The 26,957-nt window shown below is 42.0% G+C and overlaps 1 protein-coding gene across 1 annotated transcript in view; it reads left to right on the top strand.

Moving 5' to 3' along the window:
• LOC100512052 (zinc finger protein 27) overlaps positions 1-26,957 on the top strand; it is a 57,882-nt gene that overhangs the window by 7,353 nt on the left and 23,572 nt on the right. Inside the window, exons 3-7 of the mRNA XM_013998419.2 lie at positions 4,142-4,268; positions 7,835-7,927; positions 9,708-12,042; positions 19,101-19,176; positions 25,665-25,786. Of these exons, the coding sequence (XP_013853873.2) occupies positions 4,142-4,268; positions 7,835-7,927; positions 9,708-12,042; positions 19,101-19,176; positions 25,665-25,786 (2,753 nt within the window). The remainder of the gene's footprint in view (positions 1-4,141; positions 4,269-7,834; positions 7,928-9,707; positions 12,043-19,100; positions 19,177-25,664; positions 25,787-26,957) is intronic.

Genomic DNA, 26,957 nt, shown 5'->3' with positions numbered 1-26,957 from the left:
TTTTTCTGTTTTTTTTTTTTAATTTCGTTTTCAATTTCATTGATACCTATTCTATTACTTTTTTCTCTCCGCTTGCTCTGGATTTATTTTGCTTTTCTTTCTCTAGTTTAATGAAGTAGGAATTTAGATTATTGATTTGAGAACTTTTCCATTTCCTTGTTTTTAATCATAATTGACATACTGCACATAAGTTTCAGATATGCAACATAATTTGATATTTATATATGTCAGTGATATCAATGATATTTGATATATAGCAATGTGAAATGCTCATCACAATAAATTTAGTTAACATCAATCACCACATATCATTAAAAATTTTTTTGTGTTGAGAACCTTCAAAAATTAGCAACTTTCAAATGTACATACAATACAGTATTCACTGTAGTTACCATGCTGTACATTATATCCCCATGACTTACTTTTTACACCTGGAAGTTTGTACTTTTGACCACCTTCACCCACATTGCCCACCACCCACTCCCCACTTCTGGGAGCCACCAATCTGTTCTCTGTATCTGTGACTTAGGTTTTTTTATTTTTTACATTCCACATAAGAGTGAGATCATACAGTATGTGTGGTATAGTGAAATTAATTACTATATCATGTCAGGAGACACTTAATACCTGACAGTCTCTCTTTTTGTGATGTTAAAATTGATTGGTGGATGCAGATGTTATTAGCTGATTCACCCATTTAAGAAATTCTCAATGAGTTCCCATCGTGGCGCAGAGGAAATGAATCCAACTAGGAACCACGAGGTTGTGGGTTCGATCCCTGGCCTCTCTCAGTGGGTTAAGGATCCAGCATTGCCGTGAGCTGTGGTGTAGGCTGGCAGCTGTAGCTCCGATTAGACCCCTAGCCTGGGAACCTCCATATGCCACAGGTGTGGCCTAAAAAGACAAAAAATAAATAAATAAGTAAAAAATAAAAAATTCTCAGGACTTCCCTGGTGGTCTATTCATGCTTTCACCACTGTGGCCTGGCTTTAGTCCCAGGTCTGGGAACTGAGATCTCTCATCAAGCTGTTGCACACTGTGGTCCCCCCAAAAAAATCCTCTTTAGCTTTTCACATGAAACAGTTGAGCAACCCTTAATGATTATTGTCTGAATCCATTTTTTCATTAGGAGTTATAAAATGATGTTATTCTAATTCTGTCCTAACTTCTTCATTTATTAGCTAGAAATCATTTCATAAGGATTTTTTTTCTCATTATTCATTTGCTTATTCTGCAATACAGTTCTTTTTTTTTTTTTTTGCCTTTTTTTGCCTTTTTTTGCCTTTTCTAGGGCTGCACCTGAAGCATATGGAGGTTCCCAGGCTAGGGGTTGAATCGGAGCTGTGGCTGCCGGCCTACGCCAGAGCCACAGCAGTGCGGGATCCAAGCTGCGTCTGCGACCTACACCGCAGCTCACGGCAATGCCCGTTCCTTAACCCACTGAGTGAGGCCAGGGATCAAACCCGCAACCTCATGGTTCCTAATCAGATTTGTTAACCACTGAGCCACAATTGGAACTCCCTGTGATACAGTTCTTATAGGAAAAATTTTTTAATGTAAATCTGATTATCTTAATTACCTTCACTTAAAGTGAAAAATTTGTACTTGTACTGTGAGCAAACTGTTTTTCCCTTAACCACCTTCCTGGCATGTCATGCAGCCTTCTCTCCATTTACAGAGTTATTTGCTTTTCTCCAAATTCATGTATTTTCCTATATCCACACCTTTGCTCTTGTCTTTTCTGGAAAATGACCTCCTACACCCAGTCTGCATTACACTTCTCATCTTCCAACTTAAATTCTTCAACTAATTTAAATTTGCACGCCTATGTAGAATATGCTTTTTCCCTTTGGGGGACCTCAGTGTGTTCCACATAGAGATTTACTTTTTGACACCTTAGTGAACTTATGTCTTTCTTTTCTTTTAAAACATAGGTCTTGTTTATTTTCCAAGTCTTTTTTTTTTTTTTTTTTTGTCTTTTTGTCCTTTTTTAGGGCCATACTCATGGCATATGGAGGTTCCCATGCTAGGGGTCTAATTGGAACTGTAGCTGCCAGCCTACACCACAGCTACAGCAACACCAGATCTGAGCCTTGTCTGTGACCTACACCACAGCTCACAACAACCCTGGATCCTTAACCCACTGAGTGAGGCCAGGAAACAAACCCACAACCTCATCATTCCTAGCTGGATTCATTTCCACTGCTCCATGACGGGAACTCCTATTTTCCAAGTCTTTTATGTTGTCAGAAAATTAGAAGCATAAATAATTCATTGTTGTGTTCCCAGGACTAGCATAATGGCTGGTCCTATATTGCTCAGAAACTATCACAGGTCTAGTTGCTAGAAGACTACAGAGAGCTTATTTCAGTCTTCAGGTTTGAAAAATGAATAATTGGAGTTCCCTCTGTGGCACAGTGGGTTAATGATCCTGCTTGTCTCTGTGGAGATGCCAGTTTGATCCTCGGCCTGGCGCAGTGGGTTAAGGATCTGGAGTTGCTGCAGCTGTGGTATAGGGTCTGATTTAATCCATGGCCCAGGAATTTCCATGAGGCTCGGGTGTGGCTGAAAAAGAAAAGCAAAAAAAGGATAGTTAACTGACGATAGTATAGAATAATAGCAGAAATTCTTTCTTGGGTTTCTTTCTTCCATTAAATATTATGTAAAACTTGATATTTAATATATACTCTATATGAAATACCATTTTTTTTAAAGTTCCTGGATTACACAGGTATGCATTTGTAAAAACTTCAGATGGTACACTGAGGATTTGTGCATTTCATTGTATGTAAAGCTAACCTTAAAAGGGGGGGGGGTGGAGTTCTCATCGTGGCTCAGTGGTTAACGAACCCGACTAGTATCCATGAGGATGCGGGTTCCATCCTTGGCCCTGCTCAGTGGGTTAAGGATCTGACATTGCTGTGATGTATGGTGTAGGTTGCAGACATGGCTTGAATCCCGCATTGCTGTGGCCGTGGCGTAGGTCGGTAGCTACATCTCTGATTTGACCCCTAGCCTGGGAACCTCCATATGCTACGGGTTTGACCCTAAAAGGACAAAAGACAAAAAAAGTGAGGGGGTGAAAAAAATATTATACTCTGATCAATGATTAGCATTTTGAAGTATTTAGGAGTCAAGTGTACTGGCATCTGTAGTCCACTTTGAAATGCACAAAAAAGTGAGATGGGTTGGTGCATGGATAAAAGGATGGGTGGAAGTTACCTTGTGGTGCAAGGGGTTAAGGATCCAACATTATCACTTCAAGAGCTTAGGCCACTGCTGCAGTGTGGGTTTTATCACTGGCCTGGGAACTTCTGCGTGCCATCGGGCATGGCCAAAAAAAAAAAAGGTGGATAAATGTGTGATAAAACAAGTAGAGTGAAATGTTAGTGATAGATTCATTATTACTAATGTTTCAGTAGTGGATATATAGGTTTTTGCTATATAATTCTTTCACATTTTCTTATGTTTGTAAAATGTCATAGTTAAATGTTAGGGAAGAGGGGATGAGTTTTTGAGTAGGTAGGAGCTGCCACTGTGGTTCGTTGTTTCAAGGACCCAAGGTAGTCTCTGTGAGGATACAGGTTCTATCCCTGGCCTCAGTGGGTTCAGGATCCAGTGTTGTTGCCAAGCTGTGGCATAGGTCACAGATGTGGCTCAGATCCAGTGTTGCTATGGCTGTGGCGTAGGCCAGCAGCTGCAGCTCCAAATCAACCCCTGGTCTGCAGCTTCCATATGCTGCCGGTGTGGCCATAAAAAGAAAAAATAAAAAAAATAGGGGATGGAGTTCCTGCCGTGGCACAGCAGAAACAAATCTGACTAGGAACCATGACGTTGAGGGTTTGATCCCTGGCCTCAGTCAATGGGTTAAATATCCGGCGTTGCCATGAGCTATGATATAGGTCGCAGACGCAGCTCGGATCCTGTGTTTCTGCAGCTGTGGTATAGGCTGGCAGCTGTAGCTCTGATTCAACCCCTAGCCTGGAAACCTCCATATGCCGTGGGTGTGGCCTTAAAAAGCACACACAAAAAAGAAAGAGGAGGTAAATTAACAACAAAATCCAAGTACCATATTCTTAAATGTAGTCCCTCCAATTCCCAAAGCTAACTATTCATACTGAACAGAAATGTACCCTTACAGGGATCAGTATCCTTCAGGGATGTGGCTGTAGATTTCAGCAGAGAAGAGTGGCAGCAACTAGACCTTGATCAGAAAAACTTGTACCGGGATGTGATGCTGGAGACCTATAGCCACCTGCTCTCAGTAGGTAAGCAGTCACCTGGCTGTCTGGGAAAAGACCCTACTGAGAGTGTTTTCATTCTCAGTTGCTGAATGCTGTGAGACATCTGACTTATATAATGGTTTTGTCCTTAATTTGTCTAGGATTCTTTATCCCGTTTGGGCACTCCACATATTACGGTTGACCTTTGAACAACACAGGGGTTAGGGGCATGGATGCCCTGCACAGTTGAAAATCCACACGTAACTTTTGACCTCCTAGCACTTACGACTAATAGCCTACTGTTGACTGAAAACCTTATCAATAACATCAATATTTGATTAACACATATTTTGTATATGTTTCACATAACTGTATTCTTACAATAAAGGAAGCTAGAGAAAAACTGTTATTGAGAAAATCTAAAAAAGAGAAAATGCATTAACAGTACAGCACTACTATGCTGTATTTATTGACACCATACATTTTTTTTTTTTTTTTTTTTTTGCTTATTAAGACCACACCTATGGCATATAGAAGTTCCCAGGCTAGGGGTCGAATTGGAGCTGCAGCTGCCTGCCTGCACCACAGCCACAGCCACTCCAGATCCAAGCTGCATCTGCAACCTATAGCACAGCTCACAGCAACACCAGATCCTTAACCCACTGAGCAAGGCCAGGGATCTAATCTGCTTCCTCATGAATACTAGTCGGGTTCTTAACCCACTGAGCCACTATGCGAACTCCTCACACCCTAGATTTATGTCATCTGTTTGCAAGATGAATCATCTGTCTGTCAGTACCTAAATCAATATTGTCTTAAATAATATAAAACACTGTAGATGGTATATGTATTACAGCACTAGGCGTTGCAAATGAAAATATAATATGAAAAAGGAATTCATGGAGTTCCTGTAGTGGCACAGTGGTAGCGAGTCTGACTAGTATCCATGAGGATGCGGGTTTGATCCTTGGCCTTGGTGTTGCTGTCAGCTGTGTTAGGTCACAGATGTGGCTCAGATCTGGTGTTGCTGTGGCGTAGGCTGGCAGCTTCAGCTCCAATTTGACCCCTAGCCTGGGAACTTCCATATGCCGCGGGTGTGGCCCTACAAAGCTAAAAAAATAAAAATAAGAAATTCATATTTACTACAGGTATCATGAATAATTCATGTATTGATAATGAAGAAGCAGCAATATTATTGCTTTATGGTAGCCTAATGTAATTGATAAGATGACTTATAGGTAGCCTAGCCTATACACTAATGAATGAAGTGTTATAACATTTTTATGGCATACAGTATTATAGTCATATTCATAATGCAGTATTGGAAACATGCTATGGTTGTGGTGAAGGCCAGCAGCAGCAGCCATGATTCATCCCCCAGCCTGGGAACTTCCATGGGCTACACACACACACACACACACACACACACACACACACACACACACACGTGCAATTTAAAGGCAGTCCCTCACTGGCAAGGTATTTCCTGAGTTCAGGGACAAAGCATCAATGGAATCAATCCAGAAAAAAGGTTCTTGTTGTCCAGGCTTTCTTGTTTATAACCAAAAGGCTAGCATATTTGGCACTTATCTTTTCCCTTCAAGGTTTGGGGGTTAGCAGCTTTATAGATAAGGACAGTCCTGATCATAAACCCAACTGCATTTGCCAAAACAGTGGAGCTGGTTAGGATTTAAGTTCTTGTCTTAATTCCTGGTGCCCATTTAGGCAGATATCCTTTCTCCTAAATGATTTTCTTTAATGGCATCTAGGAACTCATATGCTGTCTTTTGGTCAGCAGAAGCTTTTTCTCCGGCTATCTTGATTTTCTTTTAAGCCAAACCTCTTTCTGAAATTATCAATACATCCTTTACTAGCATTAAATTCTCTAGCTTTATGCCACAATAGTTTTTAAAAATTTAGATGAAAATTCTTTAGCTTAAGAACCTCCCCCTGGAGTTCCCGTCGTGGCACAGTGGTTAACGAATCCGACTAGGAACCATGAGGTTGCGGGTTCGGTCCCTGCCCTTGCTCAGTGGGTTAACGATCCGGCGTTGCCGTGAGCTGTGGTGTAGGTTGCAGACGCAGCTTGGATCCTGCGTTGCTGTGGCTCTGGCGTAGGCTGGCAGCTACAGCTCCGATTGGACCCCTAGCCTGGGAATCTCCATATGCCACGGGAGTGGCCCAAAGAAACAGCAAAAAGACAAAAAAAAAAAAAAAAAAAAAAAAGAACCTCCCCCTTCCTTTTGTTTTAAATTATCATATCATGCTCATGGAATGGATTTACAATGAGATCCTGCTGTGTAGCACTGAAAACTATGTCTAGATACTTAAAACACAGCACGACAATGGGAGAAAAAATTATATATACATGTATGTGTAACTGGGTCCCCATGCTGTACAGTGGGAAAAAAAAGTGTGTTGGGGGAAATAACAATAAAAAATAAATTAAAAAATAAGTCAATAAAAATAAATTATCATATCATAACTTCATTTTTCTCAAATCATATTAGCATCTAAGGTGCGCTTTTACAGGAATCCTGCATCCACATAAAGACTACGTTTTGTTTGTTTTTGGCCACACCCAGGCCAGGGAGCAAACCTATGCCACAGCTGTGGCAACACTGGATCCTTAACCTAATCCACATGGGGGACTTGCTACATTTTTAATACGAGATTTTTAAAAAATGTTTTTCAAAAAGTGCAGGGTTTTCATGCCTGCTGGTATAGCTACAGTGATGCTTCATGAATTTCTTTTTCTTTTTTTTACAATGGTCCTTATGCTAGATTCATTTATCTTGAAATGGCTGGCAGCTACAGCTGCAGCCCTTAGTCTATGACACATATCAAGAAATTCAACTTTTTCCTGTAATCTCATGACTTTTTTTCTGTTCTTGGGAGCATTTCCAGCATCACTACTTGCACTTAGTATGGGTTCCCTGATGTTATTCAAGATTTATGGTGTTGCACTGAACATGAAAAATATGTGAGAACCCAGAGCAATTAGATTTTACTGCTGTACAGCGAACTACTCAGGAGGTGATGATTAGGGCATTTTGAGTGGATGCTCACAGCACTTGAGCTCACTGAAATAGTAACAAAAGTTGGCTACAAAATTATTAAAATAGTGCAATATGTACTACAGTTAATTTTTTGCAGTTATGATTTAATTCTGCATCTTTACATTTGCTTACATTTCTCTCAACTGTGAATGGTGCTATACAGCCTATAAGCTTTTGTGTGTGTGTAAGTTTTGATAAATTTTAACTTTTTATAATGGATTTGTGAATCTATTATGGTTAGCAAATGATAAAACTGACTAGTACCTACATGTATTTTATGCATTTATGACATACTTAAATTTTTTTTTTATATTTCTAGGCAATGCAGTTTGAGTTTTTTCAAATTGTCACAGATCTCAAAAAGATTTTCCAATATTTCCAATAAAATCCATGTTTAAGTGGTTCCATGCAGTGGAGTTAACTATACTCTGTTCTCTGAGATACACTGTTATTTTCCTGAAGAACAGAGCCTCACTGAACAACAAGACTTGATTGATGGGGCTCTGAAACACAATTAGCTGAACTCAGACTTTTATCATTTCTCATGAATAGGGTATCAAGTTCCTGATCCAGAGGTTCTCAAGTTGGAACAAGGAAAGGATCCATGGGCATTGCAGGGTGAGAGCCCACATCAGAGCTGTCTAGGTGAGTGAGTGGGGCCTAGACTAATGGGAAGCTGGAGTAAATCTCAGGTTTCTTGAGAAAGACTGGCATCTTTGAAATGCTGGAAAGTTCTGATTTGTTTTGTTTGAGGACCTTTGACATTAGCCTCTCAAATAACTAAATGCCTTTGTCATATCTAAGTTTCTTTTTCCTTGGTGATTTGGAGCCTGGATCACATGTCAATCTGTCTCATTACATTTTTTTTTTTTCTTGGTTATGTTCCTTTTCTCTATCATTCTTTTTTTTTTCCCCCTGCCTTCCCCATCATCCAAGATTCATTCCTTAAGTATTCATTTATTCATGGATCTGCTCTCCTTTAAAGTTACTATATGTCACACACTCCCACTCCTGATAGTCCTCTTTGATTTCTTTCTTTCTCATTATGAGATGCTTTAGAACTCCAGTCATGCTCTCTTCCTATTTTCTCTATAGTTACTGACAAGATTTCTCATTTCCCATTCCCCATGCCGTTCATCCAATGGATAACTTAGGGGGTCACTGTTGCTTTACCTTTAGGAGTACGTTTCTGACTTTTCCTTCCAGTGTTGCTTTAGATTTGACACTGACTACAGCTCTCTGCCTGGTTGGCTGATTTCTGTAATTGCTCTGTTTATGTAATTGATGTGATGAGGTTTGAGTTTAATCATGTCTTCATTCAGGACACCCTATCTTCAGTATGAGTAAGGATCCTCTTCTCTCCTTTTTCCTTCTTTTCCCCATACTCATCTTACTTCCCATCATGGGCAATTTTTTTTTTTTCTTTTTCTTTTTAGGGCCACACCCAAGACATATGGAGGTTCCCAGGCTAGGGGTTGAATCAGAACTGTAGCTGCTGGCCTACACCATAGCCACAGCAACGTCAGATACAAGCCAATTCTGTGATATACACCACAGCCCATGGCAACGCCAGATCCTTAACCCACTGAGCAAGGCCAGGGATCAAACCTGAGTCCTCATGGATGCTAGTCAGATTAGTTTACACTGAACCATGACGGGAACTCCCATTGGCAGTTGTTTTATATGATAAAAACGTATTTTAAAATTCATACGTGTTCTTTTAAAATTTATAGTGACTTTAGGAGCTCCCATCGTGGCACAGTGGTTAACGAATCCGACTAGGAACCATGAGGTTGCGGGTTCAATCCCTGGCCTTGCTCAGTGGGTCAAGGATCTGGCATTGCCATGAGCTGTGGTGTGGATCGCAAACACGGCTCAGATCCCACGTTGCTGTGGCTCTGGCGTAGGCCGGTGGCTACAGCTCCGATTCAACCCCTAGCCTGGGAACCTCCATATGCTGCTGGAGCAGCTCAAGAAAAGGCAAAAAGACAAATAAATAAATAAATAAATAAATAAATAAAATTTATAGTGACTTTAGAGGTGTATTATTAGTTTATATAAATGTTACTGTGCTGTGTATCTTGTTCTTTCCAATTTCTGCATGCACTGCATTATGTTCATAAAATTTCTTTTCTAAATAAATTGAATTGTATCCCAGAATGTTTCCTGTCACGACTATCACTAAGCTTTCTCAACCAATGATTCACTCTCACCCTTTTCTCTGTATTCAACCTGGATGAGCCATATGACTCTCCCCGCTTGCCTCTGCTAGCTGCTCTTTGAGCTTAAAATCATCTTCTCATTCTCCTTTGAGAAGGAGAGTTTGGGCTTCAAACCTCACAGAAGAGAATTTCTGAAAAAGCTTTTTTCTACATTGAGAGGGAAGGTGATACTACGAGTCACATTTTTTTGTATTTTATTCTAGAAGAATTGTGGCAGATCAGTGACCAGATAGAGAGCTATCAGCAAAAAGAAAACAAATATGTAAGAGATGTTGCTTTCATCAAAAAAATATTGACTATCAAGAGGGATTATGACTGTAAGGACATTAAAAAAATAATTCAAGTGAGCCAGAACATTCCTTCTCCAAAGAAACCCCATCAATGTGACTTATTTGGAAATGCTTTGAAGCATAATTTAGATTTACACAGTCATAACAGGAACAGTGGATCAAAGAACATTAATAAGATTACAGAATATGGTAAAATTTCTTCCTATACTGAACATGAGTATACTCCAACAAGAGAGAAATTTTGGGACCATAATCAATGTGGAAAAATCCTCAGCTATAAACAAGCACCCTCTCAACATCAGAAAATTTATACTGGGGAGAAATCTTATGAGTGTGCTGAATTTGGAAATATCTTCACCCAGAAGTCACAACTCAAGGTACATTTGAAGGTTCATACAGGAGAAAAACTCTATGTATGTATTGACTGTGGGAAGGCATTTGTACAGAAACCAGAATTCATTACACATCAGAGAACCCATACTAGAGAGAAGCCCTATAAATGCAGTGAATGTGGGAAAGCCTTTTTCCAAGTATCTTCTCTTTTCCGGCATCAGAGAATTCATACCGGAGAAAAACTTTATGAATGCAGTGAATGTGGGAAAGGCTTCTCTTATAACTCAGATCTTAGTATACATCAGAAAATTCATACTGGAGAGAGACACCATGAATGCAGTGATTGTGGCAAAGCATTCACGCAAAAGTCCACACTCAAGATGCATCAGAAAATTCACACAGGTGAAAGATCCTACATATGTATTGACTGTGGACAGGCCTTCATCCAGAAGACACATTTGATTGCACACCGAAGAATTCATACTGGAGAAAAACCATATGAATGCAGTAACTGTGGGAAGTCCTTCATTTCCAAGTCACAACTGCAGGTCCATCAACGAACTCACACAAGAATGAAAACCTTTCTAGATAATGAATATGGGACAGTTTTCACCAATAGTTTCAATCTCAATACACATAGGAAAGTTCAAATTAGGGAGAAATCTTCTATATGTACTGAATGTGGTAAAGCCTTTACCTACAGATCAGAGTTGATTATACATCAGAGAATTCACACTGGAGAAAAACCTTATGAATGCAGTGATTGTGGAAAAGCCTTCACTCAGAAGTCAGCACTCACAGTGCATCAGAGAATTCATACAGGAGAAAAAGCATATGTATGCATGAAATGTGGTTTAGCCTTCATCCAGAAGGCACACTTGATTGCCCATCAAATAATTCATACAGGAGAGAAACCTTATAACTGTGGTCACTGTGGGAAATCCTTTACTTCTAAGTCACAACTCCATGTGCATAAACGAATTCACACGGGAGAGAAACCCTATATGTGCACTAAATGTGGGAAAGCATTCACCAACAGGTCAAATCTCATTACACATCAGAAGACTCATACAGGAGAAAAATCCTACATGTGTCCTAAATGTGGCAAGGCCTTCACACAAAGGTCAGACTTGATTACACATCAGAGAATTCATACAGGGGAGAAACCTTATGAATGCAGTACCTGCGGAAAAGCCTTCACCCAGAAGTCACACCTAAATATACACCAGAAAATTCACACTGGAGAGAGACAGTATGAATGTCATGAATGTGGGAAAGCCTTCAACCAGAAATCAATACTCATTGTGCATCAGAAAATTCATACGGGAGAAAAACCTTATGTATGCACTGAGTGTGGAAGAGCCTTCATCCGAAAGTCAAACTTTATTACTCATCAGAGAATTCATACTGGGGAAAAACCTTATAAATGCAATGATTGTGGGAAATCCTTCACCTCTAAATCTCAGCTCCTTGTGCATCAACCAATTCACACAGGAGAAAAACCATATGTGTGTGCTGTGTGTGGTAAAGCCTTTAGTGGCAGGTCAAATCTCAGCAAACACCAGAAAACTCATACTGGAGAAAAGCCCTACATCTGTTCTGAATGTGGGAAGACCTTCAGACAAAAGTCAGAGCTGATTATACATCATAGGATTCATACTGGAGAGAAACCTTATGAATGCAGTGACTGTGGCAAATCTTTCACTAAGAAATCACAGCTCCAAGTGCATCAAAGAATTCACACAGGAGAGAAGCCTTATGTATGTTCTGAGTGTGGAAAGGCCTTCACTGACAGATCAAATTTGAATAAACACCAGACAACACACACTGGAGACAAACCCTATAAGTGTGTAGTCTGTGGGAAAGGCTTCGTTCAGAAATCAGTGCTTAGTGTGCATCAGAGTATTCACATTTGAGAGAACAGTATGAGAAAACCTTAGTAAGATCAGATCTGATTTTACATTTGTTGAATCCATGCAGCAGAAAAATATATAAGTAGAAATGCTGCATCAAAATGTCACACGTATACAGAAGAGGACCCCCATAAGGGCCCTGAACAAGGGGATCCCTTCTCATATTGTCACCAGTCTTAGTAAACCTTGGGGCACACATACTGAGAAGAAACTTTGTCAATGTGATACATTAAAAGAACCCACCTCATGAAAAATATAATGGAACACTGTCACCAAATTCTGTGTAGAAAATATTACATGAAGTCATGTTAATGATAATTCTGTTTACTATGGAATAGGTAAAGTGCCAACAAGTTGAATGGTAGAACAGTATAATGTATACAATGATGATAAACCCTAGTAAGTTCTGTAAGATGTTTGTTGCAGATCACATTGTCTAACAGGATTTTTGGTGTCATTCTTCTGTTGAATCCAATGTGGTCTTACATATCCAATCCCCAGTTGCTTATTTTTATCAAGAAAGGGATGCCACAATAAAAAAGTTATTTATGTATACCTGTATAAACCTCAAAGTGTATGTTGACTCACCCATTATCCTCCAGCACCAATAGAGTGACTTCAGCTCTATTATAGTACATTGTCTTCTGACTCATAATTGTATTATGTCTGCCTGTTAGTGCTAAACATCATGTCTGCTAACTGCCATTATCTTCCAGAATTACTGACCTTCAGTTAGCATAGTGTCCTGGGAACTCTCACTACCTTCAGGAAAGCTTCTGAAGTAAGAATGTTCAGTCACTTCGGTCAATTCTTCACCTCAGTCTCCCTTTCACTGTCACATTTCTTCCAGCTCATTTGCCTTCCTTAAACACTTGACCTTTAAAATGATATTAACAAATCAATAACTCATTAAAAGAGACCCCAACATACCTTTGCTATCTTCTCTCTACTCATCTTCATGCCATAGACTAAAGATTCTCCTGTAATCTCCTCACCCAAATTGGGCAGTGCTTTGTGGTATATCCCATTACCATACCTGAGACCCATGTCTAATCCATCATTAGCTCCCCTTTATGTCACCTTTCACAGTCTCCGATAAGCCACCATACACACTTCCCTATCTTAGAACAACGTCTGGTGATCCACTACCCACTTTTACCTTATCTAAGAACTAATCTAGGGCTTCATTCAATGTCTTGTGACCCACGACTGTTCCCCAACTAGGATAATGTTTGCTGATCCCTCAGGAGAGTATCTGGAATTCCCTCCATTACCCCTTTCTTAACCCACCCCAGCACAATGTCTGGATACTTCCATTATTCCCTTTTTACTTTACTCCATCACTGTGTTTGTCATCTCTTATTAATTGCATGAAATAGTATCTGGAGATCCTGTCATTATCTCTTCTACAGTTACCTCCAGCATAATGTTTGTTACTTCATTCCATTTGTGCAACAGTCTGGTAACCTCTGCCTCCCCATTTATTCCCGTGTTCACCTAACTAGTGACTAACGACCATTTATTACAATTCTGAGTAGGGAACCATGGTATACTCCACCTAATCCAATTTTTAATATTATCCCCTGATAACTTCATTACAACCTCTATCAGGATGGCTTATGTCTCCCTCCATTGCTTGTCAGTTACAATGATGGTGATGAGTTATATTCCATTACTTCACCTAGCAGTGTTTTTTGTTTGTTTGTTTTTTAAATACTGCATTTTAATCATTTTACCAGCTCTCAACACCAGGTCCAAGCTACATCTGCAACCTACACCACATCTCACAGCAATGCCAGAACCTTAACCCACTGAGCAAGGCCAGGGATTGAACCTGTAACCTCGTTGTTCCTAGTCGGATTCCTTTCCACTGAGCCACAGTGGGAACTCCCAACCTAGCAGTGTTTTTAACCATCCCCAACAGAGCATACTCTTGAAACACTGGTGTGTGTGCCCTTAACATGCTTTCCTTCCATTGTAGGGGCAATGACTGATGAAATACATAAACTTACATTAGCCATCTCTCTAGTTACTGCTGTGACATGAGTTCCATTCCTGGCCTGGGAACTTCCATGTGACAAAAGTATGGGGGGGGGAAGAATGGCACAAAGTCTATTGATGCCCATTACCCACTAATACAGTATCTGTGATTCTTCCATTAAAGCCTAATAATACCTACTGTTTCCCTATTGGCCCCCAGTAAATACAGTGTCTACTGATTCCCAGTTGCCCACAGTGCTTTGTGAGGCCACTCAGTTTTGGCTGCTGCAAGTCCCCCAGCATTGCTTCTCCAAGTCCCCACTCTTTGCTTGGTCAGGAACCCCAGGGGATGGAGAAGGAATGAAGATGGGGTCCTAGCCTCGTAGATAACCTCCAGGGATTATTGGCCTAGAGTAGGCTGAGGAGGATCTGGGGGCCCTGAGAGGTCACAGACTGAGCTTCCCATTTACTACATGAGGAATTATGCAAGCTGAATCATGAAAACGTCAATGTGGATTAAAATCCCAATGCCCAGTAACCTCCCCCTGAGCCTCAATTGCTTCATCTGTAAAATAGAATTATGGAGGATGAAGTGGCTTAATATGGGTCTCTTGAGAATAGGGCTAGTGGAGACCAGTGAGAATATCCTGTTAACTAGTTAATCATATAACTAGTTGTAAATTGACATAAGCATCTGACTAACCTCATATGGCTGTGCCTAAACCTCAGAGGGAAAATCATGTTATTTTAGTGTAAATTACCTTCAGTTATTTCTCTTTTACATTATATTGTTGAGATATTTTAAAGTCAGATTTATTGAGGTATAATTTACACACAGTAACATTTGCTCCTTCTTTTTTTTTTTTTTTTTTTTTTTTGTCTTTTTGTCTTTTTGCTATTTCTTTGGGCCGCTCCCGCGGCATATGGAGGTTCCCAGGCTAGGGGTCCAATTGGACCTGTAGCCACTGGCCTACACCAGAGCCACAGCAACAAGGGATCCAAGCCGCATCTGCAACCTACACCACAGCTCACAGCAATACCGGATCGTTAACCCACTGAGCAAGGGCAGGGACCAAACCCGCAACCTCATGGTTCCTAGTCGGATTCGTTAACCATTGCGCCACGACGGGAACTCCAACATTCACTCTTAAAAATGTACACTTCTGAGAGTTTTGACAAATGTATACAATCATATAATCAATGCCACAATTAAAAAAACAGTTCCTTCACTCCTCTAAATTCCCTTCTATCTCTTTTTAGTCAGTCTATCCACTCCCAACCCCTTGAAATCACTTATCTGTTTCCTATCTTATAGTTTTGCCCTTTTCATGCATCATATAAATGTGTGTGTATCCATGTATATGTAAATATGTGTCTCCTTTTGAGTCTAACTTCTTTCATTTGATGTAATGTATTTGAGATTCATCCGTATGGTTGAGTGAGATACAAATGGAAATAAGCTCATGAAAAGACTCAGTACAGGAGTTCCCGTCATGGTGCAGTGGTTAACGAATCTGACGAGGAAGCATGAGGTTGCAGGTTCCATCCCTGGCCTTGCTCAGTGGGTTAAGGATCTGGTGTTGCCATGAGCTGTGGATGCGGCTTGGTTCTGGCATTGCTGTGGCTCTGATGTAGGCCGGTGGCTACAGCTCTGATTAGACCCCTAGCCTGGGAAACTCCATATGCTGTGGGTGCAGCCCTAGAAAAGACAAAAAAAAATAAAATTAAATTAAAAAAAGACACTAAATACCATTAGAGATCAGGAAAATGCAAATTAAACCATAGTGAGAACATTGTAAATAAACTAATTTTTTAAAATATTAAATTAAAAAAAAACCCATAATGACAGCATTTCCTATTGTGGCTCAGCAGGTTGAGAACCCAACACAGTGTCCATGAGGATGTGGGTTCCATCCCTGGCCTTGCTCAGTGCGTTAAGGATCAGGTGTTGTCACAAGCTTCAGTGTAGCTCACAGAGGCAGCTTGGATGCCATGTTGCTGTGGCTGTGGTGTAAGCCAGCAGCTGCAGCTCTGATTCAACCCCGAGCCCAGGAACTTCCATATCACTACATAGTAGGATGGTGGTAAACAAACAAATAAATAAACATAGGACCAAAGGATGTAAAGCAGTGGACATTTTAATGCACTGTGGATGAGAAGGTAAAATGGTATATCCATTCTGGACAAAAGTGTCACAGGTTCATATAAAGTTAGCAACATACTTACCCTACGACCCAGTAGTCAAACTCCCTGGTAATTCTGCTAGAGAGATGAGAAATTACGTATGTACTCAAATGTTCACAGAAATTGCATACATAATCACCAAAACATTGGTAATGACCCAAATATCCATCAATAGGTGAATAACTAAACTCAGTGAAGTACATCTATATAATGGAATGCTTACTACTCAGTCATAAAATGGCTGATTTATAACACCATAAAAATGATTGACACAAACTACAACATACATGTATCTCAAAAGCATTGTTTTACCATGTAATAATTTAAATTATGTTTAATAAAATTTAGTTATTAGATAATAAATATACATAGATTTGTACATTAGTTATAATTTTATATTGCATATCATTATGTACTATATTAATATTGTGCAGTTATAGTACATCATAATACCATTTGTTATTGTATATTCCTTACTACAATAAAAATGTTTCTATTTTATAATATATAATATGTACTGTATGATTATATATTTTATTGGGTTATGTAATTTTTATACTTTGTATATCAATCTTTCACATAAAATTTATTTGTATTTTTACATGTTTAATATTTATAGTGTAAAATTATAGCTATAATAAAAAGCGGCATAGGGTCTGGAGAACCTGTAGTTGTAGCTTGTCAACATTTTTATTATTTGTCGACATGCCCATTCTGGCTGTGCTTAACATGAATTTGTTTGTCTTTGGGCTTTTGCTGGCTGTGTTCTCTGAGAGTACCCTGCTTCCTCAGCATCCAAGCAGCTTGCTGCCCTCTCCCATTTTTGGGGGGCCCATACACACACACTACTGTATATGAAGTAACATTTCATGGAGTCACTTCCTATTTTGTACTAACCTTGTGCTGCAAGTACTTCCCTCTAAACTAATGGTAAATGTTTCTTTTTTAAATTTTTCATTCTCCCGTCCCCACTGGACCATCAGCCTCATGTTGTCAGGACTTTGTCTTGTCCCTGCTGTGTCCAAGGTGCCCAGTGTGGCACTAGCACAAAATAGAAACTCATACTCATTCATTCATACATTTAAGTTTATTTATTAGATATTAGTTAGTTAAATGTATGAATGAATGAAGTAGCGTTGAGGTTGTCCAAGTGTCCCACACAGGGTGAGGTAAATTCATGGGGAGGAGGAAGTTCCCGTTGTGGCTCAGCAGGAATCTGACTAGCATCCATGAGGATGCAGGTTCAATCCCTGGCCTTGCTTGGTGGGTTAAGGATCCAATGTTGCCATGAGCTGTGGTGTAAGTCGAAGATGCAGTTTGGATCTGGCATTACTGTGGCTGTGGTGTAGTGACAAGACCTGCTCGTCAACCCAGGTCCCAAAGTCAGCGGTGACGCAGAATTAAGAAAGAAGAGACAAAGAAATAGAGTGGGGATCAGGGAGCTACCACCTTCGAGAGGCAATAGCAACCCTCTGAGCCAAGTCATGATTTTTATTTGCTATTTTCCACTTCCTTGTATGTACAGGATCACATATGGCATTTACAATGTTACTGATCAAGGCTACAGATATGCAGTGGTTAACGAATCCGACTAGGAACCACGAGGTTGCGGGTTCGATCCCTGACTTCGCTCAGTGGGTTAAGGATCCGGCGTTGCTGTGAGCTGTGGTGTAGTTTGCAAATGTAGCTTGGATCCCGAGTTGCATAGGCCGGTGGCTACAACTCCGATTAGACCCCTGGCCTGGGAACCTCCATGTGCCGCAGGAGCAGCCCAAGAAATGGCAAAAAGACAAAAAAAAAAAAAAAAAAAAAGGCTACAGATATGCAAGGCACAGACCCTTTGTATTTATAGAAGCTATAAATGATTAACCCTCCAGAGAAAGATTATATTGTTTATGCTTAAGGCTCTTACACCCTTTCCTCCAACTCCCTTAGGGTTCTGGTCATGAGAACAACAATGTCAGTGGCTTTCCTTCGATGCCATCTGGAGTATTTGGCAACTTGCTTTCAAGCAGCCACTCATACAATGTACATTTCCCATCTCACTCCCTTTCCCCCAGAGGTCTGGGAAAGTCTTATATATTTTGCAAACCTAGATTAGCATCATTCTTCAAGAGCCATCTAGTCTCTTTGATTCACTGTGGCCTGTATACATGCACATCTGGCAAGCCTCCCACAGCGTAGGCCAATGGCTACAGCTCTGACTCCACCCCTAGCCTGGGAGCCTCCATATACTGCAGGTGCAGCCCTAAAAAGACAAAATAAAAGGGGGGGGGAAGGTGGGAACTGGAGGGTAGGTTGGTTAGCCAGCCCTCTAATTTGAGATTTAATACCCTTACCCATGCCCCAGCGCCGGGACTCGCTCAGCGAGCAGGGGTGAAGGACGGCGCTGCAAATCTTAGGAAATGTTAAACGGTGACAAAGAAAGATGTACAGACAGAGTAAAGTTTAAAGGTGGGGCCGGAGGACTCAAGACCTCATGGATCAAGATCCCAGAATGCTGATGCCTCAACGTCTTTATTGTGCTTTCAGGAAGGTAAACAATGTGAGAAAACAGAAACCCCAAGGCCCTCTGCCTCCAGTCACATTGCATTTTAACTCTGACCTTTACTCTAAAGGGCATCCAGAAGGCTGGCATCAGCTATCTATGCACAGTATCTTGAGGAACAATCAGTGTCTGCTCAAGCAGTTTTCTGACTTGAGCTGACCCGGTTTTCCAAAGTTGACACCTTGTCCTCTCAGCTAATGCCTAACTTGCTGAGCCAGTTCCCTCTAGCCCCTTACTTATAGTTTCCTTCGGGTTTAGAAAATACATCTGGAGGATTTCTCCCCACACCCTGGCACAACCAAACCCTAACCCTTTGTCTCCCAACTGTCCTATCCTTTCCCTCCCCAGTGTATCTGACCTGCATCCTTCCCCAGAACGCACAGGTCAGTTCTATGTCTCCTTACTAAGCCTCCTCCTGGGTGTGGTAAGCAGGCTGTGTAGAGCAGGGAGGACAGTAGTTGGAGACACACAGGCAAAGGGGCCATCCTGGCAGCATCCACCCCGGCATTTTCAATATTGTATCCCATCTCCCAGTCCAGTCTGCCCTCCCTCCACCAGAGGAGCCACCAGTGAATATGAAACCCAAGGGACCAGAGGAACAGGACAGGGATGAGGATTCCAGGCACAAGGTGGCACTGGTGACCCAGTGACTAAGGTCTGGTTAAAGCCGTGGTTGTCATGCACACTTGCCCTAAAGTAAGGATGAGCTGAACCCTGTACCCTGAGCTTTCAATAGGGCTGGAAATGGGGCAAGGTGTGGTGGCATAGGATATAATATAATATGGATAACAATTGCTTCAGCACAAGTAGCCTTATTGAAGGGCCATACCATATCATACACCAAACCATACCATTTATTAACTGTTTCACTTAATTCCACAATTATATGGATTCTTATTGATTTGAAGTATAATTAATAGTTATAATTTATAATTAACATCTATGCCTATAATTATTAAGATATGGGAATTCCCTGGTTGCCTAGCAGATTAAGAATCCGGCATTGTCACTGCTGTGGATGGGCCACTGCTGTGGCTCAGGTTCAGTCCCTGGCCTGGGAACTTCTCCATGTTGTGGGCATGACAAAAAAAAGATTTCAGGAATAACATCAACTCTAATACTAAGAAATCCTGTGTCCCTTCTGCTTTCTACCATCCTCTAATTGTTGTTTGCATTTTATTTTTTATTTTTATTTTTTGCTTTTTAGGACTGCACCCACGTCATATGGAAGTTTCAGGGCTAGGGGTCAAATTGGAGTTGCAGGGAGTTCCCGTCGTGGCTCAGTGGTTAACGAATCCGACTAAGAACCATGAGGTTGCGGGTTCGGTCCCTGGCCTTGCTCAGTGGGTTAAAGGATCTGGCGTTGCCGTGAGCTGTGGTGTAGGTTGCAGACGCGGCTCGGATCCCACGTTGCTGTGGCTGTGGTGTAGGTTGGTGGCTACAGCTCCGATTGGACCCCTAGCCTGGGAACCTCCATATGCCGCAGGAGCGGCACAAGAAATGGCAAAAAGACAAAAAAAAAAAAAAAAAAATGGAGTTGCAGCTGCTGGCTTATGCCATACCCAGAGCAGTGCGGGCGGGATATGAGCTGTGTCCGTGACCTACACCACAGCTCACAGCAATGCCAGATCCTTGACCCACTGAGTGAGTCCAGAGATTGAACCCACGTCCTTATGGATACTAGTCGGATTTGTTTCTGCTGTGCCACAATGGGAACTTCCTGTTCACATTTCATGAATACAATAGCCCCACCTCTAGGGGCAATGTTTTTTCTCTGAAGTCAGAACAATCAGATTACTTCTCTATTGCTATTATTATTGTGTTATTTTAATATTTGTTATAGTAATAGACATTGATATTAAAACAAACACTGATGTTCTCTGTTCCTATCTATGAAACAGGACAATATAAATATCACATTAATACACTATATTAAGGTTATGATTTTTTTTGGCTCTACCCAAGGCATATGGAAATTCCCCGTCCAGGGATTGAATCTGAGCCCTGCAGCTGCAACTTAAGCCACAGCTGAGCAACATCAGATCCTTAACTCACTGCACCACAGTGGGAACTCCAAGGTTATAATTATTATTAATGCCAATTCTGAGTACCCATGATGGGTTCCATTGCACTCTGGAAAATGGCACATTTATAATGCATTGTACATTAGCTATTTATTGCTGTATAACAACCAAAACCTAATGGCTTAAAACAGCAGTAAAAGGAGTTCCCATCGTGGCTCAGTGGTTAACGAATCTGGCTAGGAACCATGAGGTTTCTGGTTCGATCCCTGGCCTTGCTCAGTGGGTTAAGGATCCGGCGTTGCTGTGAGCTGTGGTGTAGGTTGCAGATGTGGCTCGGATCCCCGTTGCTGTGGCTCTAGCTTAGACTGGTGGCTACAGCGCCTATTCGACCCCTAGCCTGGGAGTCTCCATATGCCGTGGGAGCGGCCCAAGACATGCCAAAAAGACAAAAACAAAACAAAACAACAACAACAACAACAACAACAGTAAAGATTTATTCTCTTACACTTTCTTAAGGCGAGGAATCTGGGAACAGCTTAGCTAGGTAGTTCTGGTTCAGGAACTCTCCAGAGTTGTAATCAAGATGTTGGCTAAAATTGCCATCATCTGAAGGCTGACTGGGGCTTGTGGGCTCTGATTCCAAGCTAGCTTATATGGCTTTTGTTAGAAGGCTTTAATACCTCACCACATGGGCCCCCCAAGGCTTTTGGAGTGTATTCACAATATGGTGGTTGGATTGGTTACAGAGGTCAACTCTATTCATTGTGGAAGGGAACTACATACATGTTTGATTACCAGGAGACAAGATTCATTAAAAGAAATCTTAGAGGCTGACTACCACTAGCTTTCAAAGGTAGAGGTTCTGATGCCTCATCTTTTGTGAACAAGACTTAAACGTTGGGGTGCTGGTTGTGGGATTCACACCTTTCACTCCTTGGGGAGAAGTTTGGGTTTGTGAATTCCTTCCTGATTGTAGGTCACTGTGCCAGAGGTGGTTTTTATGGCAAGACCGTGTCTCAGCCTCTCCTACCTGTTTTAGTTTGGGTTTTTACTCATTCACCCAATGTAAAGGTGTCACTAAGCTAGTTTGGGAGTTTCTTTCAAAGGAAATTGGGAGGAGGTGGGTTCATGGTTCTCCTAAGTGTCCATCTTGAACCCTACTATTCTAGTTATCTTTTCCTGTGATCGCTTTTTCTGACATTTATTATCAGGGTAACACTAGCCACATAAAATGAGTTTGGAAATTTACCCTCCTCTTCAAATTTCAGAAGAGCGTGAGAAGGACTGGCGTTAATTCTTCTGTAAATATTTGATAGAACTCACCAGTGGAGACATGTTACTGAGATTTTTCTTCTTGAGAAGATTTGGATTATTAATTCAAACTCCTTAATACATGCCTAATCAAACTTTCTATTTCTTCTTGTCTTGGTAGGTTGTATGTTTTTAGAAAGTATTCATTTCTCTTAGGTTATGCAGTTTGTTGGTATATAATTACTTATAGTAATCTCCTCTGATCCCTTTTATTTCTGTGGCATCAGTTATATCTCCTCTATCCTTTGTATTTTTTTTTTTTTTTTTTTTTTTGCTTGTTAGGGCCACACCCTTGACATATGGAACTTCCCAGGCTAGGGGTGGAATCAGAGCTGTAGCTGCTGGCCTATGCCACAGTCACAGCAACACCGTATCCGAGCTGCATCTGTGACCTACACCACAGCTCACTGATCCAGTGAGCAAGGCCAGGGATTGAACCTGCTTCCTCATGGATGCTAGTCAGATTCATTTCCGCTGAGCCACTACGGGAACTCCCTATCCTTTGTAATTTTATTTAGTTTTTATTATTTAGTCTGGAAGAAAGTTTGTCCATTTTATCTCTTGAAAAATGTAACATTTAATTTCCTTTATTTTTCCCTTTTTTTGATTTAATGAAGTTTTATTTCAAAATGTGCAGTTGGTGGAACCTGTTCATACATCTTCATTAGCACCTGAAGCCGCTTCATCTCCACCCTTGGTAGTTCGGGTATAAATTACTTGAGCTCTGTGCTTTGAATCCAGGTCAGGAGCTCCTGAAAGGCTTCCCTGACAAAGGAACAATGACTTTTCAGTCTCAGATGACAGCTGGGATTATAAACTTGTAGTTGGGAACCTCCTTACAGAGTTTGTCATGTGTTGCTTTGTCATACAAGACTAGGTTATTGCGGAGTTCCTGTTGTAGCGCAGCGGACGCAAATCTGACTAGGAACCATGAGGTTGCAGGTTCAATCCCTGGCCTCGCTCAGTAGGTTAAAGATCTGACATTTCTGTGATGGATCTCCAATCCTGCGAAGCTGTGGCTGTGGCGTAGGCTGGCAGCTGTAGCTCCCATTCAACCCCTAATTCCACAAGAGCAGTCCTAAAAAGCAAAAAATAAATTAAAAAAAAATTTAAAAGACTAGGTTATTGAGCTTGTCCTGAACTTTGTCTTTGGACCACTTCTTTTTGGCCTTGCCCCTGGTGTTGTTCACTGGGTCTTTGTCTTTCTTGGCCAACTTGCTGGCATCCTTCTTCTTCTTCATGTCTTTGAGCAGCATAGCTAATCAGGTAGAGCAGCTACTAGAACTGCCACCTCGCTGAGATGTCAGACAAAAAGGAAGTGAGTATCACAGACAGGCCCAGGAAACCTACCCCTCCTTGATTTTTCTATTCTCTATTTTTAAAAAATCTGCTGAAATCTTTATTATTTCCATCCTTCTTCTAACTTTGGGCTTTGTTCTTCATTGTCTAGTTCTGTGAGGTATAAACCTAGCTAGTTTTTGGTTTGTTTGGGTTTTTTTTAGTTGTTTTTTTTTTTTTTTTTTTTTTTTTTTTTCCTTCTTTCCTTTTTTGGCTACACCATGGCATATGGAGTTCCAAGGCCAGGGATCAGATCTGAGCCACAGTTGAAACCTACACTGCAGCTGCCAGGGTCAGGGATGGAACCTACATCCTGGTGCTGCAGAGACACCACTCGAGCATTATCTTGCAGCATAATACACATAAAATGAAGGGCACTGCCCTTCCCTTTGGTATCTGATGAGTTTTAGCAGACATACCACCAGATCCCCAAACATGGGAGTACACAGAACCCAGAAAGCCTTTTAAAAAATGAATTAATCACTGGAGCCTAGACAAAACTGCTTCTTCTTTGCTATGGTTCCTTCAAGAACCATGACCACCCTTTCCTGAAGATCACCACCATGGAGGTGACAGCGCTCTGACACAGAATTTCAGTTAGTGACCCAAGTGCCCACCAGTGGTATCTGAGCCAAAATTTAGAAACAGCAGGCTTGAAAGTCCAGAATCGTGACACTTAATCACCAAGCTCTTCTGTCTGTCTGAAAACAACCTAAGATGCCTTGCCTGGAAATGAGCTGGGGAAGAAGAATGGTAAGAAGGGACTTTCACCATATTATTGGAAGACACTGGGAGAGGCAGGGACCCTACCCAGTGTGGTGCCAGGGCATGGGCCTCCTCTGCCCATGTCTAAAGGAAACATGGCTCTCAGGGGTCAATGGATTTTCTGGCCACACAATCATCACTTCCAGCAGATACTCAAGGATCTTCATCACCACCCACCTCACCAGATTTCATCCCCCTCGTTCCTCCCATTTGACACTATTTCTGCTCACCACTATCTGGATTTAGGTCCACGGAGGTACCTGGTATGTCTGCATCTCACCACCAGGTCTAGCCAGGGCCAGTAGCAGAGATCTAGGTAACCTGAGGAGAGGAAGACTGGCCCATCCTCCCTACTAACCCAGCTTGTCAGAATTGAAGGTTGCCCTCCAACAGCATATAAGCAGGATGGAGTGAGGCTGGCTTAAAAATGATAAGTACCATTGCTATACACCTGGTCCCCTAGGCTCTGGGCATTTGACAGGCACAGGCAAAGTCTGTGTCCTCTGCTCTATTAAGGGCTTGTGGCCTGTGGTTTTTAGTGGTCCAGCAGATAGATGGAAGGATAAATGTTCAATAAATAAACGGAAAGATAAATGAATAGTCTATCAGATATCCCGGGATGTTGGTAACATGAGGAGAAGTCTAGGCATCCTCCCTACTTCCCGCCATCTCCCTTTTGACCTCTCTCTCCTCCCCACTGACAACCCACCTTGCCGGAATTGAACCTGCCCCCTAACTACACTAATTCCCAACTAAGCACGGCTGGCTCACAATGGCAGTCATGGCTCAGGTGGAGCAAGAGGCTGGCAGAGTTAGTGTCCTGTGCTCTGTTAAAGGGCCAGTCAGTGGCCTATGTCTTCCAGTTGTCCAGCTTATAAGTGGGAGGAAGTATCAATAGATGAATACAAAGATGGATTGTTTGGCTTCTGAGAATAGAAGGCCAGGCCAGGTTTACCAAGCAGGATTAAAAGTGATGGGAGAGAGAGAATGAGGAGGCTAGGGAGGAAGAACAGCAGGGAAAAGGGGCTTTCAACAGATTCCTGGAAGGCACTTTGAGAGAAGGACCCTGCCCTGTGTGTGGCCAGGACATGGACCTCTTCCGCCCATGTCTAGGGGAGTTACCTCTCTCCAGGTCAGTGGATTTTCAGGCAATAGGGACCATCACTTCCTAGTGGAGAATAGGGATCTTTTTTGCTGTTCCTCAGCACCAGATTTCAGGACCACCCCTCCTTCTGCCCATTTGACAGCATTCCCACTTGGATCCAGATTTGGGTCTAGAGCGTCTAGCCACCAGGTCCAGCTGCCATTGTAGCAGTGGCAGTGCTGGTGCAGGCAACGTTGAAGATGCTGACATAGATAGAGATAAGGGATGTTGACAACGTGGAAAGAGGAAGGCTGGCACACTCTTATTACCTCCCACCCACTCCCGTCCATTCTCCTGTTTAATCTCACCTCCAACTACCCATATTGCTAGAGTGGAAAACTGCCTTCCAACTGCTTCTGCACAGAACAGGAGCACAACAGGGCAGTTTCTAAGCGACAGGTCCACCAGTTCCTGGGAGAGCCGGAGTGGCTCTTGGCAGTTGGCAGGCATAGGTGAAGGCTGTGTTGAGTGCTCTGTGAAGGGCCTTTGGCCTGTGTTTTCCAGTGGCCCAGCACACAGATGAAGGAATAGATGAATGGATAAATGGAAAGATGGATAAATCTATGGATGGATTGTTGTGGCTCCTGAGAGTGGAGAAAAGCCAGGCCAGGATTATCAAGCAGGATTAAAGAAGTCGAGGACAGAAGTTGGGGTACTGGGGAGGAAGAATGGCCAGGAGAAGGGCTTTCGACAGATCCCTGATATGCACTGGAGAGGCAAGATCTCCCGCCACATTTGGCACTGGGCATGGGCCTCTTCTGCCCAGGTCTAGAGGAGGTACCACTCTTGGAGTCAGTGGGTTTTCGGGCAACACAACCATAATTTTGAATGCAACTTGGGGATCATCATCGCTGCCCACCACACCAGATTTTCACCCTCCCTACCCAAATGACTCCATTACCATCCACCTTTATCCGGATTTGGGTCCACTTTGCTTCTTACCAGCAGGTCTACTTGCTGCTGCCAAGGTGGCAGGGGGATAGAAGATGGTGACACTACACAGAGACCCAGGATATTGGCAACCTGAGAAGAGAAAGGCTGGGGCACCCTTCATCTCGCTTACATTCCCCTACTCTTAACCTCTGACAACTCAGCTTGTCAGAGTTGAAGCCTGCCCTCCCACTGCGCATGCGCAGGATAGGAGGGCAGCTAGTTTTGCAAAGACAAGTACAATTTTCTTTGGAAGGGTAAGCTATGTGTTTGTGAAGCTGCAATGTCCTTTGACAGTTGCCATGCACAGGCCAACAGGGTAACCTCTGTTCTATAAGGGCCTGTATCTTCCAATGGTCCAGCGGATAGGCAGAATGGATAGAAGTTCCTGCTGTGGTGCAGTGGGTTAGCATTCCAGTTTGTCTCTTTGGCGTCACCTGTTCCATCCCCAGCCCAGAGCAGAGGGTTAGGATCTCGCCTTACTGGTTTAAGGGTCCTGTGTTGTCAAAGCTGAGGCATGAGCTGCATAGATTCGATTCCTAAAATGGAGGAATAAGTGGAAATTTGGTGGATTAATGGGGGCCCTGGAGGTAGAGGAAAGCCCAGCCAGGCCAAGCTTACCAAGTAGGATTAAAAGGAGTGGGAGAGAGATGGGGGTGGTGATGGTGGGAAGAATGATGGGAAGAAGGGGCT

The sequence above is a fragment of the Sus scrofa genome, chromosome 6 (genome assembly GCF_000003025.6).
Source record: "Sus scrofa isolate TJ Tabasco breed Duroc chromosome 6, Sscrofa11.1, whole genome shotgun sequence".
Classification (NCBI taxonomy): Eukaryota; Metazoa; Chordata; class Mammalia; order Artiodactyla; family Suidae; genus Sus; species Sus scrofa.
This window is presented reverse-complemented; position numbering and strand designations above follow the sequence as displayed.